This window comes from Macrobrachium rosenbergii, chromosome 25 (assembly GCF_040412425.1).
Source record: "Macrobrachium rosenbergii isolate ZJJX-2024 chromosome 25, ASM4041242v1, whole genome shotgun sequence".
Lineage (NCBI taxonomy): Eukaryota > Metazoa > Arthropoda > Malacostraca > Decapoda > Palaemonidae > Macrobrachium > Macrobrachium rosenbergii.
This window is the reverse complement of record NC_089765.1, coordinates 28,591,910-28,612,971: the sequence shown is the minus strand read 5'-3', so window position 1 is coordinate 28,612,971 and position 21,062 is coordinate 28,591,910. Positions and strand designations below refer to the sequence as shown.

General features: G+C 37.7%; 1 protein-coding gene across 4 annotated transcripts in view; it reads right to left on the bottom strand.

The window, feature by feature from the left end:
- Positions 1–21,062, bottom strand: part of LOC136852518 (uncharacterized) — a 178,168-nt gene that overhangs the window by 111,526 nt on the left and 45,580 nt on the right. For 2 of the 4 annotated variants that reach the window (XM_067127213.1, XM_067127214.1), the window contains exon 1: positions 636–1,190. The exons of the other annotated variants lie outside the window; for them this stretch is intronic. In XM_067127213.1, coding sequence (XP_066983314.1) covers positions 636–1,175 — 540 coding nt within the window. In that variant the 5' untranslated portion in view covers positions 1,176–1,190. Of the gene's footprint in view, positions 1–635; positions 1,191–21,062 lie in introns of those variants that run through there. 4 annotated transcript variants of the gene reach the window in all.

The following is a 21,062-nucleotide window of genomic DNA, read 5'->3' as shown; positions in this document are numbered from 1 at the left end:
TTTGATTGAATGCTTCCCTCCAGTTTTTGGGGTGGGGGTTAGGAAATGGGGGATATGTGGGAGGTAACATTAAGTAACCTTTTCTACTCTTGCCCTCTACAGCACCCACCAGAGACCATGCCAGAGATTCACGCCTACATTCACCTACGTTAGCTCTAAGTCAATGGGTCAAGACATCGCCCTAACTTCTTCGTCGTTTTGATACTTAAGTTAGTTCTCGGGAGGCCTGAGATCACCCTCGATTTTGCGTTAAGAAATGAAACTATACACACATGAGTACATGTATACTTGTGTGTAAACAAGAGCTTGCCCTATCAAACTCGAAGAATGTGTTTTTAACCCCTGGGAGTATCGTTTCCTTTAGTTTCCTTTCGTGCTGATTAGCACTTGTCTAACCCCTATCACCACCTCGGGCAATCCTTTCACAACTTCAGCAACAAACGAGTCGGTCGCGCCTGTCCCTTCCCACATGAATTTGCATTTTCTTTTCTCAGTATCATCCTCAGTACACTCTCCTGCCTCCACACCTAATGACCTTCAAAGCAGGAGAAAGAGAAAACTAGACATACTTAGCAACCGGAAAACCCGGAAACCAAAGATTAAACTGCAAAAGGAAAACTCTTCGACACTTTTACCTCGGTGGTCTCCTCAAAGCCGAAGCTGTCATCATCTTTAAGGAACTCGTAGACGCTGACCTTGTTCGTCGAGAGATCGCTTATTGACATTCGGGAAACGTTTTGGGTGTTCTTGGCCAAAGAACCCGGGCTGCTCAAAACGTTGATCTTGTGTTCTTGCTTTCTGACGTCGGCCAGGCTTTCCTTCAACCTTGCAACGTCTCTCTCGTAGGAGATGGTTCTCCTGAGGGTCACTGTGGCGTTTTTGTCCTTCCCAGGTAACCCTCCTTTCTTCGGCGATGGATCGTCATTCAGGATGTTTTTCTGATGCGATCCGGTTGCTGTGTCTGTCGCCTGGGCCTGTTCATTTCTCACATCCCGTGAACCATGACTGTACCTTTTACACACAGCTGTGTTTACGGATTTGGACATATTCTGACCGGGGTGTTCAGCATCAGCTGTTCTAACACTTTCTCTCTTCTTCTCCCTGGTATCTGCAGAACAGAAGTTCTGCCTTCTCCACTTTCCGTCACAATACACGACTTCTTGGTAAACTTGCATTGCACACTGCCATTTAATTCACATCAAACACCAGTTGTTTATCAAGAGTCAGGCATTACTTTACAATATTGTTTGATAACTGACATCACAGTTTTTATCGTTTTGAACAACTGTATCACAATGGTAGTCTTATTTAAACAAAATATCTATGGACGGGACTTTTTCGGCACGTGTCGTTGGCGTAGTCCTCAATTAACAACATTTGTAAGGGATAGTCTTCAGCACTGGAAAATAAATGTTATGTTTACATAATTTTCATTACAAATACATTCCTTATCTATTCATGCGAAAGCTGCACAGGCAAACTTCTCTATGTGAACTTTTCGTAAACATTAAACTCTGTTGCTTCTACGTTCTTCTTTCAGGATAATGGAATCAGTATGAATCAATGGATCTTTCCTAGAGTGACCCCCTAGGGTTTTTACGTAAAAACATAGACAAAAGACTGGAAATATCAAAGATAATGACCTCCAAGAAATATTAGTCCTAGATAAAGACCCCCGAAAACCCTTCGGGGTCACTATCTAGGAAAGATCCGAATCAATTGACTACAAGCAGATAAATTTAACTTCCTCATTCCAATACGAACTCCTCCTTTATCATAAGGATAAAGTAAGTTCCAGACAAAAGGGAAGAACAACATGTTAGGCTTAACTGCCTACTCAAACGCTCCAGTGGACTACAATGAAGTTCTTGTTAACCACGCATTACTGAGTTCGAGATAAGCTACTCACTCCCTTCGAGTGGAATTTGGGACATTACAAATGATCATACAAATGATCTAGTTCTGTAAATTATTTTCACTGGTATGGCTATGATTTAATTATACGGGTTTACTTACCTATTATTATTTTTACTAGAATACAAGATTATCTGATCACTAATCGCCAGTTATGCTTTCACCGATCTGTCAGAAATCTTACTACTATTAGTAGCTAAAAAAAAAGGATCTCTAATCATTATATGAAATTTCTTTTCAAATTCGACTAAATCTTTGAGCTTTGTAAGTGTGTGGGTGCAAGAAGTTTTATGTTCATACGTATGGAAGAATGTTCGCTTGCAATAACCTTAAAAAAAAAAACCCTGAGCCATTTAAATCGACAGTATTATAGCCCGTTTCCTATATATCTTACTTGTGGATTTGATGTGAAAAATAAAGTAAAAAAAGAATCAAGAAAATTTAACATGAAAGTAAATACAAGTATGCAATTAATACACAAATACAATAAATGTATATATGTATGTGTGTATGTATATATGTGTGTAGGTATGTATACGTACATGCATACATACATACATAATACTTATATAATAAATATATATATATATATATATATATATATATATATATATATATATATATATATATATATATATATATATATATATATATACATATACATATACATAACACAACATTATCAAGAAAATTTAAAATGAATGAGAATATAGGTGTTCAATTAATACACAAATACAATGAATATATATATATATATATATATATATATATATATATATATACTTTATATATATATATATTCATATGTTTTCTCATTCATTTTAAATTTTCTTGATATGTTGATATGTATGTGTATGTATATATATATATATATATATATATATATATATATATATATATATATATATTATATATATATATATATTATATCAAAAACTCTTAAAATAAAAGGAAATATAAGTATGCTATTAATACACAATTATGAATAAATTATACATTTATCTAATAAATACACACATGAATGTATGTACATGTATGTATGTATGTACGTATGTGTGTACACATATATATGCATATATATATATAGTATATATATGTATATATATATATATATATATATATATATATATATATATATATATATATATATATATATATATATATAATATATATATAAAATATGTATGCGCGCGCAGATTGTCGAGTGGAGTAATGTAGATGAACCAGTGTTAGTGGCTATCAGCGAAGAGGAACTGCGCAGATGATAAAACGTTGTTTGCGAGAGGTGAAAAGTTGGAATACTTGCAAGAATGATTAAGTAATGATTAATTTACTAAAAGGGCGGAGGAAAAAGGGGTCAATTCATTTAGGTAATTCAGAGTACGGGTAAAGGATGATCATTGGGTGGGAAACGTGAATTAGTGCAGATTAGGTAAAGCACTAAAGGATACACGATTTCGATGGCAGTGTGGATAAAAAAGAAGCATTTATTGAAGGAAAAGCTGCAATACATAAAGGGTCGTTGCAACGTTTCTCCTTTATGAAAGCGCAATGTGGATGTTGATTACGAATGGAAGAAAGCCTGGAAGCTTTTGAAATGAAATGTTTGTGTAATGTGTGAAGGTAAAAAAAAAAATTTATACACAGATGTAGCATAAAAGAAAAAAAAAGAGAGAAAAAATTATCAAAGTTTTATAGCGGTTACCTCAAGTGGAGATACTGAGGAACGAAAGAAAGACGAAAGAGGGAAACAATCTGAAAGTTCAGGAAGAAGGAGAAAAGGGCGATGGAGAAATACTTCGCTAGATGGCGCAAAAGAAGCGCTGGACTCTTTAGACCTTGACATTCACGAGGTGCAAAAGAGCGTCAAAGATGGAGCTTGAGTGACGAATTGTCACGCGTCTCATTGATTAGTTTTCTCCGACCGCTTTTGTATCAGTTAACGTTGTGGAAGTTTGAAACTCATGGAATATAGAATGGAATGGAATATAGCGTTTACGGCCAAAGGCCAAGCACTGGGACCTATGAGGTCATTCAGCGCTGGAAAGGAAATTGAGAGTAGGTAGGTCTGAATGGTGTAACAGGAGGAAATCCTCGCAGTTGCACTAAGAAATAATTGTTAGGTAAGGGTGGATAGCAAGATGGAAGAAAGATAATATGAATGGAGGTACAGTAAAAGGAATGAAAGAGTTGCAGCTAGGGGCCGAAGAGGCGCTGCAAAGAACCTTTAGAAATGCCTACAGTGCACCCCATGAGGTGCACTGACGGCACCACCCCCATAAGGGGTTTATACTCTTTATACTCATGGGATTCACCACTGATTCAGCATTTGAAGGATAAAAGTAGCAGCGAGTGTTTTTATTGTTTCTCTAGAGTCACCTACTGTTAACCGTCAGTTGGAATACAACTGCAACATACAGAGGATTCGGCATTTTAAAGGCTTAACACGGCAGTAACATAAGCCACGCAATTTCTCTGTAGCTATTCTTCAAATTCAAAACGACTTTCTATTAACTAACTAATTAACTGTGTGTGTGTGTATATATATATATATATATATATATATATATATATATATATATATATATATATATATATATATATATATATATATATATATATATATAAATAATATATATATATAAATAATATATATAATATATAATATATATATATATATTTAATATATATACATATGAATATTTTATATATACATATATAATATATTTATATATATACTCGTATAATTATATATATATTTTTATCGCTTGTCTCCTTAAATTTTTATATTCTAATCATATAATATCTATTTCACTTTAATTTACACCCAATAGAAATTATAAATGATAATTTTTTCTAGCCTGGCCAGGATTCGAACCTGTTCCTTTGAATCAGAATGAACAATAAACAGCAAAACAAAGGCAGGGGCACTTATAAGTCCTATCGGTTACATTTCCCTTCGGGCGTAAGTTATTCCCAAGTTATATTGTGTCCTAAAATATGTCACATTCTATATATATACATATATATAAATATATATACGTACACATACACACACACACACACACACACACACACACACACACACACACACACACACACATATATATATATATATATATATATATATATATATTATATATATATATATATATATATATATATATATATATATATATATATATATGTACACATACTGTATATATATATAAACATATATATATACACACATACATATATCGTCCCTTCACTGGCAAAGGGTCGAATATGCATCTTTTCAATTTTTGAGTTATCTGCAGACAACTAAAAAAAATTGATATACATATAATTTTTTTTATGCGTGTTTATGTATGAGTGGGTGCCTGCACACACACGATAATTTCCACAATTGACAAAATGTACTCAGCCGTCAAGAGAGATAGCAGAGAGTATTATACCACTGCCAACCCTGAACCAACCCAAAGATGAACAGGTTCAAAACCTGGTCAGGATAGGAGCACTAATCATACATAATTCCCTATATATGTAATTACTCCGAAATTATAGTCAATTTGATATTTAGAGGATCATTTGTTGCTCTATACAGACACAGACAAAATACATTGCATATATATATATATATATATATATATATATATATATATATATATATACACATAGGTGAGAGAGAGAGAGAGAGAGAGTGTGTGTGTATGTGTGTGTGTGTGTGTGCGTGCTTCAATACCCCAGAATGAGTGTTTATTCTTCCCACCACTAGTTAACGCTACTGGGAAAATCTTAAAACGAGAGAAACCACAAAATTCATTTATGGCTGCAAACGCAAACTCTCCATTATATAAAGCCAGAATCTTTATTAAAAGGAAAAGCGATCTTTAAAAAAAGTTTCACGAGCCATTTCAAAGTGAAATAGTTTTCTGCACATTTTGAGTCTCTTTCATAAGAAATATGAAACACGTCATTTGCAGTACACTGTCGTTCTAATTTTTTTTTTACTTTATATTAATGTACCCATTCTGTAAAAAAATGACGGTAATTTAAGAGATGGTCGAAACCGCAAGTCTTGGGCCTAGCGACGTTACACACAGTCCTGAAATTCAGAATATGGTACCTGCATTCTACAGACTCAGAATTAATAGAGCCTAGTGGTTAGACTCTCGCCACGGACTGGACGACAGAAGTCTTATCGTGGACTTCAGTATCTGAAGTTTATGGCTATTACATACAGAAACAAGTAAAAAATGCGCCGCAGTTTCTTCTTCCCAAACGAGTTTTCTGTACTGCGTGTAATGTTGTATGAAACTCAGCCTGCCGTGGTGGCCGGTGTTGTTGCGTTGCCAAACGCACAATCACGGCTAATTTTAACATTAAGTGAAACAAACCTATTGAAGCTAGAGGGCTACAATTTGGTATGTTTGACGACTGGAGGGTGGATGATCAACATACCAATTTGCAGCCCTCTAGCCTTAGTGGTTTTTAAGATCTGAGGGCGGACAGAAAAGCGCGGACGGACAGACAGAGCCATCTCAATAGTTTTATTTTACAGAAAACTAATAATGGAGAAGGATACACAGTAAGTTCTGTACAGTAGCAGTACTATCTAAGTTCGTGTCTTCCTGTCGTTCCGTTACAAAATACGTGACATATACACATAAATTACAGAGCTACAAGGCCACTACAGGATGATCAGCGGAGCAAAAGCTAAATTTGTGTTCTCGTGATCAGCAGCAATAAAAGGTTACGGCAATAATAGCAGCCGTACTCTTTGCTTAGTATTCCCTGCTGTGACACCAAATTTCTTACACAGTCAATTGCCAGACGTCATTCCTAAAGAATAGTAATACTAATAATAATAATTCTTTGGAAGAGGAAATGGAATTAAATTTTACACAGTCGATTCAACGGAGAGGTTTTACTCTTATCACGTTGATGAAGTTATTCTGATGGATATGAAATCGACTATGATATTCATAGTGTTAAACCGAGTGAGGCTTTCACAGATATTAATTTTAAACAGCTAAACCTAACGTGCGATTCACAGTAATATGAAGATGACTGGGCAGCTTTCATAACACACATCTAAAGAGACATTATAAACCAGATATCAAAAGACGAAGTAAAACGGTGTGTCACGACATTCTCACAGCAACGAACGTCCGCTCCCCAGGGCGTACGTACACATGCGGGTACATGAAACACGCGTGTGCGGGAGCGCCCGAGCCTTTCAGGGCGTGGCATCATGAAACGGGAGAAGCCACACGCTTAATGCACCACCCGTGGCACTCACAAACGCACAAACGTGGTCATACAAATGCCCAAATGCTCGGCTCTATTGGCGGAGGAAGCATTGTGGACGATGCGGTGTCACTTCTGCGACTTCGCCTCTCCATCTCCCGAATCCTTTTTGGGGAGCCTTTGCCCCGGCTCTGTCCTGGGGATACTCGGCCGGCTTTCGTTTGCATCCCTCTGCTCTCTCTCTCTCTACTATGACTCACTCATACATGCAATAATATGAATCTTCCTCACCCTCCATCCCCCCCTCCTCTCTCTCTCTCTCATCAAAAATATGAATCTTCCTCACCCTTCATCCCCTCTCTCTCTCTCTCTCTCTCTCTCTCTCTCTCTCTCTCTCATACACCCAATAATATGAATCTTCCTCACCCTCCATCCCCTCTCTCTCTCTCTCTCTCTCTCTCTACTGTGACTCATACATGCAATAATATGAATCTTCCTCACCCTCCATCCCCTCTCTCTCTCTCTCTCTCTCTCCTATGACTCATACATGCAATAATATGAAACTTCCTCATACCCTCCATAATATGAAACCTCTCTCTCTCTCTCTCTCTCTCTCTCTCTCTCTCTCTCTCTCTCTCTCTCTCTCTCAACTACGACTAACTCACACATGCAATATCATCTCCCTAAAAGCTGTCAATATTAGCGCTAAACTTCTTTCTCATGCAAAATTCTGAGCCACGTTACGTCTAAAATTGTTAACCAGTCTTTCCCTTTTAAAGCATTTTAACCAAGATAAAAATTAAATCGCACCTAACGGAAATAGCAAAACCGGCGGCAAGAAAATAAGATAAACATAACGCACATCTGAAATTACAATCTCCTTCCCGGCCAAGACGTGAATGAAGATCATAAGTGAATTTCTTCCCAATCAACAGTTCCTCTGCATCGCCTGGAACGCATCCCCCCCCCCCAACAGTTTACAAACCCCATAAAAAGACGAACGAATTATGGAACTTGGCCAACTGCAGTCCAGCCATGCCTGCAGCAACGACAAGTTTCGGAAACTTCCCCGTGAAGAAAAGGCGCAACAGATGTTCTGACGCGCTGTGGAATGAAACAAAATCGGGAGACACAAATTCTTTGGTTAGATATATTAGGACTGTGCATGACACCCTCCACTGACGAAGTAGCAATCATTATTTTCATCACGAGAAGCTCTGGGAAGCAGAGGCCTTTTAATGATGGCAAAAACAAACACACTTGGTCTACTGGTCACGACTTTCGCTTCACCAGAACGATGAGCTGGGTTCAGTTTCTGGGCGAGAAATTTTTTGGGCACGTTCCTTTGAATACCATTAATTCTATAGACTTACGCAAGAGATTATGTACCCGGTGGGTAGCAGACTATGGTAGGTCACAACTTGAGTGAAGAAGGGGGCAGGGTTAGGAACCTCTTTCCAATAAGACGCCGAAAATCAGAAGGTCAGCGCCCCCCTGGAGACCCCCGCCTCATTGAAGCAAAAGGCGAATGGAACTCAAAAGAGGGATCGCAACTACGCGTCAAATACGCAGTGTCGTAAGAAGACCACAAGTGTCCTTATCTAGCACATATTTGAAGCATAAGAAATAAAGAAATCAATGAAGGGAAAAGGAGAAAAGAGTGACATGCTCACTCAGAAAACTTACCGTCATTATGGACCAGGAAGAATCAAAGCGCATTTATCAAAATAACAACTCCAAAGCTTATTCTCCAATCTTAAATAGACAAGCTAAATTTACAATAAACAAACACAAGAAAAATCTAAAAAATCAGAGACACTTGAACACTCAGACAAAAAATAAATTTAAAAATTCCAAAAAATAAATTTTAAAAATTCCATGTTCTGCCACCTGCAGATGACGTTCGCTCGCAACCGCCACTAGCAATCAGGGCGTTTCCCGCAGGCAAAGAGAGGCAGGTAACACCGGGCGAATACTTAATAACACACGGCGGCTTTCGAAAGGAAAACTTTCCCTCAGTCTTCCAGTTTTGCTGGAAACACTGCAGCGGTGGGCCTGCTTAAGATGCCGAGTGGACCGCGCTTGCCACTGTCCCATGTCTGATTTTTTTTTTCCCCATCATCGTCAATACAGGAGAATTTTTCCTAAACAGTGACCCCCAAGGGTTTTCGGGGGTCGTTATCTGGGACTAACATTTCTTGGGGGTCATTAGTTTTATATGATATATACAGTCTTTTGTTTATGTTTTTACGGTCATCCCCAATGGGATTGTACTAAACACGCCGCAAAGGTGGATACATACCGGGTTAAAACCCGTGGGGGTCACTATCCAGGAAAGATCCTTGATGATGATGACTCACCAAAACTCCTTTTCCCTAATAGGTGCTGGTTCTGGAAAAAAAATCAGTCACAGCTTCGTTCAACCTTAACTGCTAAATATTATCATTTTTATTCTTCACTTCCTTGAGAATACTGATTATAGGTCATTATTATTCCCCTCCTTCTTCTCTAGACTCTGACCAAGAATAATTTAAACAAGTTCCAAGTCGCAGTTTTGGAAGCGGAAACACATGGGATTAAGCGAAAGCTCCAAAGCACCACTTGTATCAGTGCAGCGACCCTCTCCATATAAAAACGCCCGGATTATCATGTTTGTCTCCTAGTCAGACAAAACTGGAAATTCTACCGAAATAATACATGAAATATAATTATGTGTAAAGCTATTAGTATAACTAAAAAGTTCTCATTAATTTAATGATAATAAAGACTAGGATGCGCATTATGATCAAAGACATCTAACTCCATTTTTATAAGAACCTCATCACTAAAAGCTACAGCAGCCCTGGTAGCAGTGTTAGCAGTAGGAGAATGACACATCGTAAAAGAAATCTAAATATAAAAGTCATGTTTTGTATTAATGAATATCAACGCCAATTCAGGTAAGCCTGCAGTAACAGAAACACTTCAGTAACAGACAAACCTCAGCAACAGAAACACTTCAGTAACAGACAACCCTCAGTAACAGAAAAACTTCAGTAACAGAGACACTTAAGCAACAGAAAACCCTAAACTTCAGCAACAGAAATCCATAAGTAACAGAAAAACTTCAGTAACAGAGACACTTCAGTAACAGAAAAACTTCAGCAACAGAAAACCCTCAGTAACAGAAAAACTTCAGTAACAGAAAAACTTCAGCAATAGAAAACCCTCAGTAACAGAAAAACTTCAGTAACAGAAAAACTTCAGCAACAGAAAACCCTCAGTAACAGAAAACCCTCAGTAACAGAGACACTTCAGTAACAGAGACACTTCAGTAACAGAAAAACTTCAGTAACAGAAAAACTTCAGCAACAGAAAACCCCTAGTAACAGAAAAACTTCAGTAACAGAAAAATTTATTACAGAAAACTTCAGGATCAGAAAACCCCTAGTAACAGGAAAACTTCAGTAACAGAAAACCTTCAGAAACAGAAAAACTTTAGGAACAGAAAAACTTCAGGAACAGAAAAAGTAACAGAAACCCTCAGGAACAGGAACTCCTCAGTAAAAGAAAAACTTCAGAAACAGAAAACCCTCAGCAACAGAAAAACTTCAGCAACAGAAAAACTTCAGTAACAGAAAACCCTCTGTAACAGGAAAAACTTCAGTAACAGAAAACCCTCAGTAAAAGAGAAACTAAAGCAACACGAAACCCTCAGTAACAGAGAAACTTCAGTAACCTAAAAACTTCAGCGTCGAGAGATTTAATAACCTGGAGAGTGCCACTCTCACATTTGCTGATAATAAAACCAGACGTTGCTGTCATGTTTTGTGCTCATTATCTCGGTGAAAAATGATTTCAAAGTCTGAGTTCCTTTTCTTCCATTGCCAAGCTGTGGGATATTTGCTTTCTCTCCTCGATTCCCAAATTCTCCACTTTTCCACTTTTCCTAGATGATGATCTGTCAGTTCCTTCATGACCAAGATTCCCCTTTTCTCACCCTCTTTCTTGTCCGAGTCACTTATTGTTGTATTATTTTAAAAATAAAGGGGAGAGAGAGAGAGAGAGAGAGAGAGAGAGAGAGAGAGAGAGAGAGAGAGAGAGAGAGAGAGAGAGAGAGAGAATGGAATGGAATATGGAGTTTAGGCCAAAGGCCAAGCACTGGGACCTATGAGGTCATTCATCGCTGGAAAGGAAATCGAAAGTAGGTAGGTTTGAAAGGTGTAACAGGAAGAAAACCTCGCAGTTGCACTATGCAATAATTTTTAGGAGAGGGTGGTTAGCAAGACGGAAGAAAGATAATATGAATGGAGGCACAGTGGAGAGAGAGAGAGAGAGAGAGAGAGAGAGAGAGAGAGAGAGAGAGAGAGAGAATTCTTCTGGTTACACCTCAGGTCACCTTCCGCTGAACGCTTAAAACACTTTTAGCGAGACCCCTCAGTTATTAATGTCTGAGACAGGTTCTGCATTACACTTATTTACCGTGCTTGATAACACTGCAGGTGGCGCGACCTTCCACGCAAGTCTCTCACAAGTGTTTGCGTGCACGCAGCTCGAGGGAACACATGAGGGGTACAAGGACTCCCCCCCCACCTCTCTCTCTCTCTCTCTCTCTCTCTCTCTCACACACACACACAAAAGTTATTCACAAAAGCCAATAACTATTGTTTAAGTCACTAAGATGTTATCAAAAGCATCAATAAAAAAAAATCGTGTTTTGCAGAATATATAAAAAGTCCAATTAGTGGCTCCTGAAGAAACTCGTATGACAGATGACTAAAGTACCTATTTACTTCTACAAATTGCCTCGGAACATTTTCTAAAATTCATACTTTTTCTTTATCCAGATACAGGTTCGCAAACAATCAAACGAGTTAAGTGGCCAGCCACCCAGCTGACAAAAACATGCACCAAAGCTTGAATCGTAAAAGCATAAGATACCAGTCCCTGAATAAAATATGGCGCGCCACTTTAGATAACACGATCAACATGAAAAACTTTGTCACTCTCCACAATACCAATTGTTTTTCCGGCATTACTGATACCGCTACAGAAAAATGAGGTCAATGCCTCTACGTCAAAACCTGTTTTATATACACACACACACACACACACACACACACACACACACACACACATATATATATATATATATATATATATATATATACTATATATACATTATATATGTATATATATTTATATATATACACACAAACATATATATATATATATGTATATATATATTATATATACACACACACACACACATATATATATATATATATATATATATATATATATATATATATATATATATATATATATATATATATATATGTCAATATTGAGGAGGATTTGCATGAGGTTAAGCTAGGATTATCCTAATCATCCTTCGTCCGTCTCATATAAATATAAATGATTCTCATGGATAACTGAATTTATTAAGCAGAGAGACTGTTACGAACTGAGGCAGCCTTTCCACTTGATACTGTACGCGGATGTACCCAGTTACCCTTGGCGAACTGTTTCTCTTTTTCTATTATGAAAAATTAAGTTTGCCGAAGCTTGGATTTAATTTTACTTTTTCTATATTTAATTTTTTCTTGCGTACCTTTAGATGCAAGACATAATAATAATAATAATAATAATAATAATAATAATAATAATAATAATAATAATAATAATAGTTACTATACCAAAATCATTTTTCCAGTATTGCTTTTCGCAGTTCTAAAATCTTTTCTAGTTAATAATAATAATAATAATAATAATAATAATAATAATAATAATAATAATAATAATAATTATTATTATTATATAATAATATTATTATTATTATTATTATTATTATTATTATTATTATTATTATTATTATTATTATTATTATTATTATTAGTAGCAGTAGTAGTAGTAGTTGCACTGTCTAGTAAAAGCACAAGCATGACAAAATGGTAACAGTAAGGTCATGACACATATCTTCCACCTTGCTTGTGCCAAAATGGTAACAGTAAGGTTATGACACCTATCCTCCACCTAAAGAAACGCCAGGAACCAAGGCCTCTGGAGGCACCGTCTCGACAATAAGCGTGAAAGGGACAAGAGAGCAATTTCGGGCGCCGGTGTGTGATGAGGGCGGAGGAGCCGAGGCATCGAGTGAGGACCTAAAATGTAAAACCATCCGAAGCTCCGTCGAGGGCGGCTTCGGGTGACTGACGTCATTCGGGAATTCGGCTGGTCCCTGCCCACTTTTCTTCTTCCCTTTCCCCTCCTCCGAACTTCCAAACTGTTGGAGATTGAGGTCGGCCGAGATAGGCTAATTAAGGACAATGACTACGATGCGCAGGGCCACTTGGGGCTTCGTTAGACGGCGCAACTTAGGTGGCGTTCTTCGCTAATGATGTGACTCGAGGGGCGGCGGATTTTTTGGAAATCCTGCCAGATATTTTTCAAATTGAGGGTAAGATTGGCCATGTTCTATTTCCTTGAAAAGAGGGAATGGAATGGAATACAGAATTTTGGCCAAAGACCTATGAGGCCATTCAGCGTTGAAAGGAAAATTGAAAAGTAGGTGGTTTGAAAGGTGTAACAGGAGGAAAACCTCCCAGATGTACTATAAAACAATCGTGGAAAGTAAGATGGAAGAAAGAGAATATGGACGAAGGTACAGTCAACGGAATGAAAGGGGTTGCAGGTACGCGTCTAAGGGACGCTGCACTATTTCCCTACGGGATTTGAAAAGGGGGGCAGGGGTGGGGGGAGAAGCCGGTATCCCTTGTAGGTCATTCAGTAGTTACCTTCGTGTAAATGACCTTTTCAAACTATATACAATTTCCTTAAAAGTATATCTAAATAAAATAATGAATTAATCTATATAAAAGGTAAAAAGCGTAACATAGCTCCACATACAGCATTTAGTACAAAACAATATTCGTCATCGTAATTGTCCCAATACTAGCCTCAACAAATTCTGCTCCAACCGTTATTGAAACTGACTAAATAATACATCGAAATATTTCCGTGACCGAAATTCAACAGTTGGTCCTTTCAAAAAATATGATGTTATTTTCAGCAACTCACAATAAACTTGAATGTCAGCTTCATATAAATAATTTTAGGGAATATTTGCCTATCGGTTAGGCTAGATCATAAAACTAGGTCCACTCACGGAAAATGCATTTCATCTATAGAAAAGAATTCCTCTTGGAAAAATTTCCGATGACAAACAATATATAGGTTTAACTTACAAAAACGCATAAATGAAAACCACAAAAAAGATTCCCCGTATAAAATAGCATTTCACCAACGGGAAAAATCTATATTCTTACCAAAACACCTGATACGTACAGTTAATGAGAATTCCAAACATACATTCTTACCAAAACATACCCCATAGGTATTGTTAACGAGAATTCAAACATATTCTTACCAAAACATACCGGATACGAATAGTTAATGAGAATTCCAAACACAATAGTTAATGAGAATTCAAAACACATATTCTCACCAAAACATACCTGATACGTATAGTTAATGAGAATTCCAAACACATATTCTTACCAAAACATACCTGACACGTATAGTTAACGAGAATTCCAAACACATATTCTTACCAAAAATCTTACCAAAACATACCTGATACGTATAGTTAATTCTGTATAAAAAATGCACACAAACAGACCAAATGAATCTGATACGAAAAGATATTTATTCATAAACCCAACCCCACCCCCCCCCCACCCCAAAAAAAAAAAAAAAAACTGAATTAGCAGACACAAGATCGTTGCAGTCCATGAATTCCACCTACAAGGAACCTATTCAGAACATTTTTAAAAAACTACACAGTTGCCGGAAAACCCATCCAATGTTAGCCCTTTTCGAGCCGAGAAAATCTTTCCATTCAAGAGAAAAAAAAAACCTACAAGGACATGGAGTTCAAGAAAAACGAAAAGAAGTTAATGTGCTCTACATACGAATTTCACATCCACTTGGGCAACCTCCAGAGAAATCATGACCAGCCTAATATAAAAACATGCTGTCACTCGGGACATTACCGAGAGAGAGAGAGAGAGAGAGAGAGAGAGAGAGAGAGAGAGAGAGAGAGAGAGAGAGAGAGAGAGAGAGAGAGAGAGAGAGAAACTTTAACCATTAAGCCAATCAAAATATGCCGGGAGTCTGACTTAGCAAAAAACACGCTTCGAAAGTTTAGGATTGGACTTTTCTCACCATTTAAGCACTCTATAATCTAGCAATAAGGCAGTTCAAAAATATTTCCTCCCATAAAAAAACTTCACAGCCACGATCACTTACAAAAAAGAAAAAGGCGCCAACTGCATAAGGACATTTTTCTCCGTCTGTGCAAAATCCTTCCGGACGAAATATCTATCACCGAGAATCGCTTTAAATCTCGTCCAATTTCCCCCAAGTAATTTATGACACAATTAGAGAAGCAATTTCAGCGATGAGGCGAAAATTTCTGAAAGTGCGCCTCGACCTGATAAGAGGTCGGCTGGGGTTACTGCGGGGAGGGAGGTGGAGTGGGAGGGAGAGGTGGAGTGGGAAGGAAAAGGAGGTGGAAGGGAAGAGGAGGTTGAGGGAGGGAAGAGGGAGAGGGGGAGTGGGAAGGAAAAGGTGGTGGAAGGGAAGAGGAGGTTGAGGGAGGGAAGAGGGAGAGGGGGAGTGGGAGGGAGAGAGGGAGGTGGGAGGGAAGAGGAGGTTGAGGGAAGATGAGGTTGAGGGGAGGGGAGAGAGGGAGGTGGGAGGGAATAGGAGGTTGAGGGGGAGAGGGGGAGTAAGAGGGAGAGGTGGAGGGAGGTGAGGAGAGGGTGGAGTGGGTGGGAAGAGGAGGTTGAGGAGGGAAGAGGAGGTTGAGGGGAGGAATAGGAGGTTGAGGGGGGAGAGGTGGAGTGGGAGGGGAAGGTGGAGTGGGGGGAGGGGAGGTGGAGTGGGAGGGAGAGGTGGAGTGGGAGGGAAGAGGAGGTGGGAGGGAGGGAAGAGGAGGTTGAAGGAGGGAGAGGGAGAAGTGGAGTGGGAGGGAGAGAGGGAGTGGGAGGGGAGGGAAGGGAGGTTGAGGGAAGAGGAGGTTGAAGGAGGGAGAGAGGGAGATGGAAGGGAATAGGAGGCTGAGGGGGAGAGGGGGAGTGGGAGGGGGAAGACGAGAATGATCGCCCACATGCAAAACTCGATGGTTGTAGTAATGGGAGGAAGGGAAGAGGAAGAGGTAGGGGACAGGGAGAAAAGAAAACGGAGGAAAAGGTGAGAAGGAGGGGGAGAGAGGAGGAAGCCGGACAAGGTGACCGAGAGAAACCGAAAACGGGAGGGAGAGATTTGGGTGAGAGAGAGAGAGAGAGAGAGAGAGAGAGAGAGAGAGAGAGAGAGAGAGAGAGAGAGAGAGAGAGGATCATAACGGGGAATAAGGCAAGAAATAACGAAGCGACGCAGTGAGAGAATGGGGGCGAGAGAGGGGTTCATTATAAAAGCCAAAATTTTAATAAGACAAGAGACCTCGCTCGAATAATGAAGAGACAATGCAAAATTGCGAGAGAGAGAGAGAGAGAGAGAGAGAGAGAGAGAGAGAGAGAGAGAGAGAGAGAGAGAGAGCGAATTCGCTACCGTCACTCATGGGAATTATCTCGTACAGTGATCAATGTACTGTGCACGATCATTTTCATACAAACGCAACAGGAATTATATTCTCGCACACTTAACTGAATATCTCTTACTTCATAATCATTACCTACTAAAATACACATTTCATACGACAACACATCAGTTACAAGAGGAGAATCTCGTTTCTGAGGAGTTACTCCAGTTGAAAGGACATTGCAAAACTTGACATAAATAGAAATCGATTATGAGGACAAAGACGCGCATTATCGCAAATATTTGATTGAAACGCGAGAAGACAATGCGGAGTAATCAAGATCCATCGCCTTCCTTTTCAACCTCTCATACCCACACAAACCCAATTATACATAAACCAAAAATAATTCTCTGTTGCGTGTGATCAAATATGCATCGAGTGAGCGTCACGCAAACACGCACACAATTAGTGGTTAACGACTTCACCTTGCCGCCACTTATGTAACTGGTTGTTAGTCAACTATGCCGGGTCAAAGCCTGGGTACAGAAGGCATTGGGGCATGCAGTCTCATTCCAGAAAGACTTGCTGAGAACAAAAATGATAATAAAATGATATTCATACAAACATTATTTGTATGTATATATATGTATATACTGTATTTATATATAATACATATATATATATATATATATATATATATATATATATATATATATATATATATATATATATATATATATATATATATATATATTATATCATTATATATTTATTATATATATATACATATATATATATATATATATATATATATATATATATATATATATATATATATATATATATATATATATAATGAGCCAGTTGTAGTTGTCTGTAAAATGATGGGTATAATCAAAACCCAAGAGAGTGAAATATCCTGTGAAAGCAATAAAATGTCTTCGTACAGCAAACGCCTAACTCAATCAAAGAGTAGAGCCTCAAGGAAGGCGCCCACCCGCCCCAGGAGCAGATCTCATTAAACTGTGAGGGCGGAATAAGGCGCGGCGGTCGGCCAAAGAATAACTACGCTAATGGACTTCGTTCCTGTTGCAGGCTTCGCAAATGAGATCATTATAACTGCTACGGCCATCATCAACAGCAAAAGGTTCATACGCTCGGCCTAACTTTTTAATGACGCCGCAAATATCGAGACTCGTAGGAAAGGAGGAAGCATTCTCTAGGGACTTTCTTCATACTCGTACCTGTCCTTCTGTGTAATAATAATAATAATAATAATAATAATAATAATAATAATAATAATAATAATAATAATAATATAATAATAATAATAATAATAATAGCACAAACATCAATTGTAATTGACGCAAACAGCAGCAATAACAGACCTTCATCGTTACTATTACACCACCGTAATGCTTAGAAAGCAGAGACCGTAGCAGCAATAGTAGCAGACTTATTTAAGAGAAGCAACAGCGTGTGTGAGAGCCTCCCAAATCAATATCTTGCTAGAAGCACTCTCTCTCTCTCTCTCTCTCTCTCTCTCTCTCTCTCTCTCTCTCTCTCTCTCTCTCTCTCTCAGACTGCCTTTGCATGAATGCTGATGTAGCTATCTTTCCTTTCCTATGGCCTCTTCCCATCTACATCTTAGTCTTATATCATTCGGCTTCTTTACTCCTGTGTTACCAAGACTAATCTTTTTGTTTCTTTGAACTCAATCTTTTTATCTTCCTAAATCCAATTACCCTTCCCATCCCAGCCTTGTTTTTCTACTTGGCCTTGACATCAAAGTGTCATCTTACTTAATTCAACCTACTTATGTACCTGATTCATGCTTTTGTATCTAAGCCGAATATAATCAACCGTTTGAAATCAATCTTTTACTTTCAGAGCCCACTTTAAATTTCCTAAACCAAATTTACTTATCTTCACACCCTTATCTCTTTATCTTCTCATTAAATTTTCAAATATGCTAATTCTAATTGTTTTTAAATGTTTCTACACCAATTGTTTTATATTCGAAAGTAATTCATATCCTACACAACTACAGTTTACTTTTTAGTGAACAATGCTTTTCGCTACCAGAAAGTGTTTATCTTGTTACATAAGATTGTTATCTTAAAATCTCGTAACTTTTTAGTTTTCAAATGTGATATTTATTATACGAGTACTTCAAATTAAGTTTACATGCCACACTCTAACTTCTGCTTCCAAAATCAAATATATAATTTTTAAAAACGAATTCCTTTTAACCTTGACCTTTTCTGACCTATCTCAAAACCAATCTCCTCTATTTTCTGTAAACAACCTTAATTTATTTAAAATCTTTTCCTTCCTCGAATGGACAAATTCTTTCGATGTTAGCAGCGACTTCAATGTTATTCATCAAAACATTGTAAACTGTCACGGTTTATGAGGCTGTTCCTTTCATTTGTGCCCAATCTGCAGCTTAATGAATAGTGTTTGTATGCATAATGAAGAATGATTATATGTTACAATACCTAGCGTTTGTATTCACAATGAAAAGCCTGTTTATGTAATATGAAGTTTTCATATTCAATGACGAGCGTTAGATGCAAAATTTCTCAGTCGTCCGCTATGAATCTCTCTCTCTCTCTCTCTCTCTCTCTCTCTCTCTCTCTCTCTCTCTCTCTCTCTCTCTCTCTCTCTCTCTCTCATAGTTTCACTTGCCATACACTGGACATTACGTAAACTACCCCACTACAACCTTTCTAAATGAGTCATAACACGCAAGGAACAACAGTATCTTCCAAGACCCCAACCTATAAAAGTAGTAGCTCTATTTTTCGGAGGATAATCCATTTCCCTGTCATAAATCAAAGGCAGTTCTTGAAGCCATGCAGGAGGAACGTGGCCAGGGGAAGCAATCACCTGCAGGGTCGAGGGGTATTTCTGGCTAAGGAATGTTACGATATAAGGAAAGGCTGGGAGGGAAGGTAGGAGGGAAGGAAAAAAGGAATGAATGAAGGAAGGAAAAAAGGAAGGAAGGAAGGAAAAAAGGAAGGAAGGAAAAAAGGATGGAAGGAAGGAAGGAAAAAAGGATGGAAGGAAGGAAGGAAAAAAGGAAAAAAAGGAAGGAAAGAAAAAAGGAATAAATGAAGGAATGAAGGAAGGAAAAAAGGAATGAATGAAGGAAGGAAGGAAGAAAAAAGGAAGGAAAGGAAGAAAGGAAAGAAGGAAGGAAGGAAGAAAGGAAGGAAGGAAGGAAGGAAGGAGAGAGAGAGAGAGAGAGAGAGAGAGAGAGAGAGAGAGAATCATAAAAATGAAGTTCAAAGAAGCCCTTCGTATACTCTGGTCCTTTAATGATCTGCATAATTATCCAGTTTTTCTTGTTTACTAAATTTAAAGTAAAAGCCTGAAAAACTATTTAAATTCAAAAGAATTGTGCGTTGAAAATTATATATATATATATATATATATATATATATATATATATATATATATATATATATATATACACACACATATATATATAATATATATATAAAATATGCGTGTTTATGAATTTACAAAAATGAAAATGCTGTATTGAAAAATATCCTCTATGGAGGAAAATTATGAACAAAAATGAAAGGAATTTTGATGTGGCAATATTTCTGCTCAAGACATTTCCATCCGTATATGAAAACAAAACTTGGAAATTGCTTCAAGATTTTCCAATAAACATTATAGACCTCCTCAGAGAAGGAAGTACGAATCCCGGGAGGAAAAGGAAAGGAAGAGTCCCAGGGGCAGAAATCCGGAGATGGGGAAAGGGGGGCGGGGGCAGCGCCCCAGTGAGACTTCTCATCCAGTGCTCGACTGAGTTCATTCTGATTGTCTGGACCGGAAGACGAATCATTCTCCTTTACTGCATTTATTGTGTCAAAAGCCGAGATATTTTCCTTTTTCCCCTCAAATTTCTGAAATACCAGTTGTGCTCTGCAGCTAAATCTGCGTTATAACTATTTTTTAACCACTGGAACCTTAAACTTACGCTACATAGTTGAAATGAACATTTAAATAACACTTTCCGTTATCTATCTATATATATATATATATATATATATATATATATATATATATATATATATATATATAAATGGATGTATGTGTGTGTCACAGCATAACTCTGAAACGCATTGAGAAATTTCAACCAAACTTGGTATACATATGAACTTACTAATCAGAAAAGAATACTGTGGGGGTATGACATCACTAGCACCAAAAGGCATCAAAGGGGGTGGGGATGGAAAGGGCTTCCCTGAAACGAGGCTGGGTCTGCCCGTGGACTTAATAACTAAATAAACTCTACGAATTTATCATACCTCATTTCGGTAAACATATGCTGTAA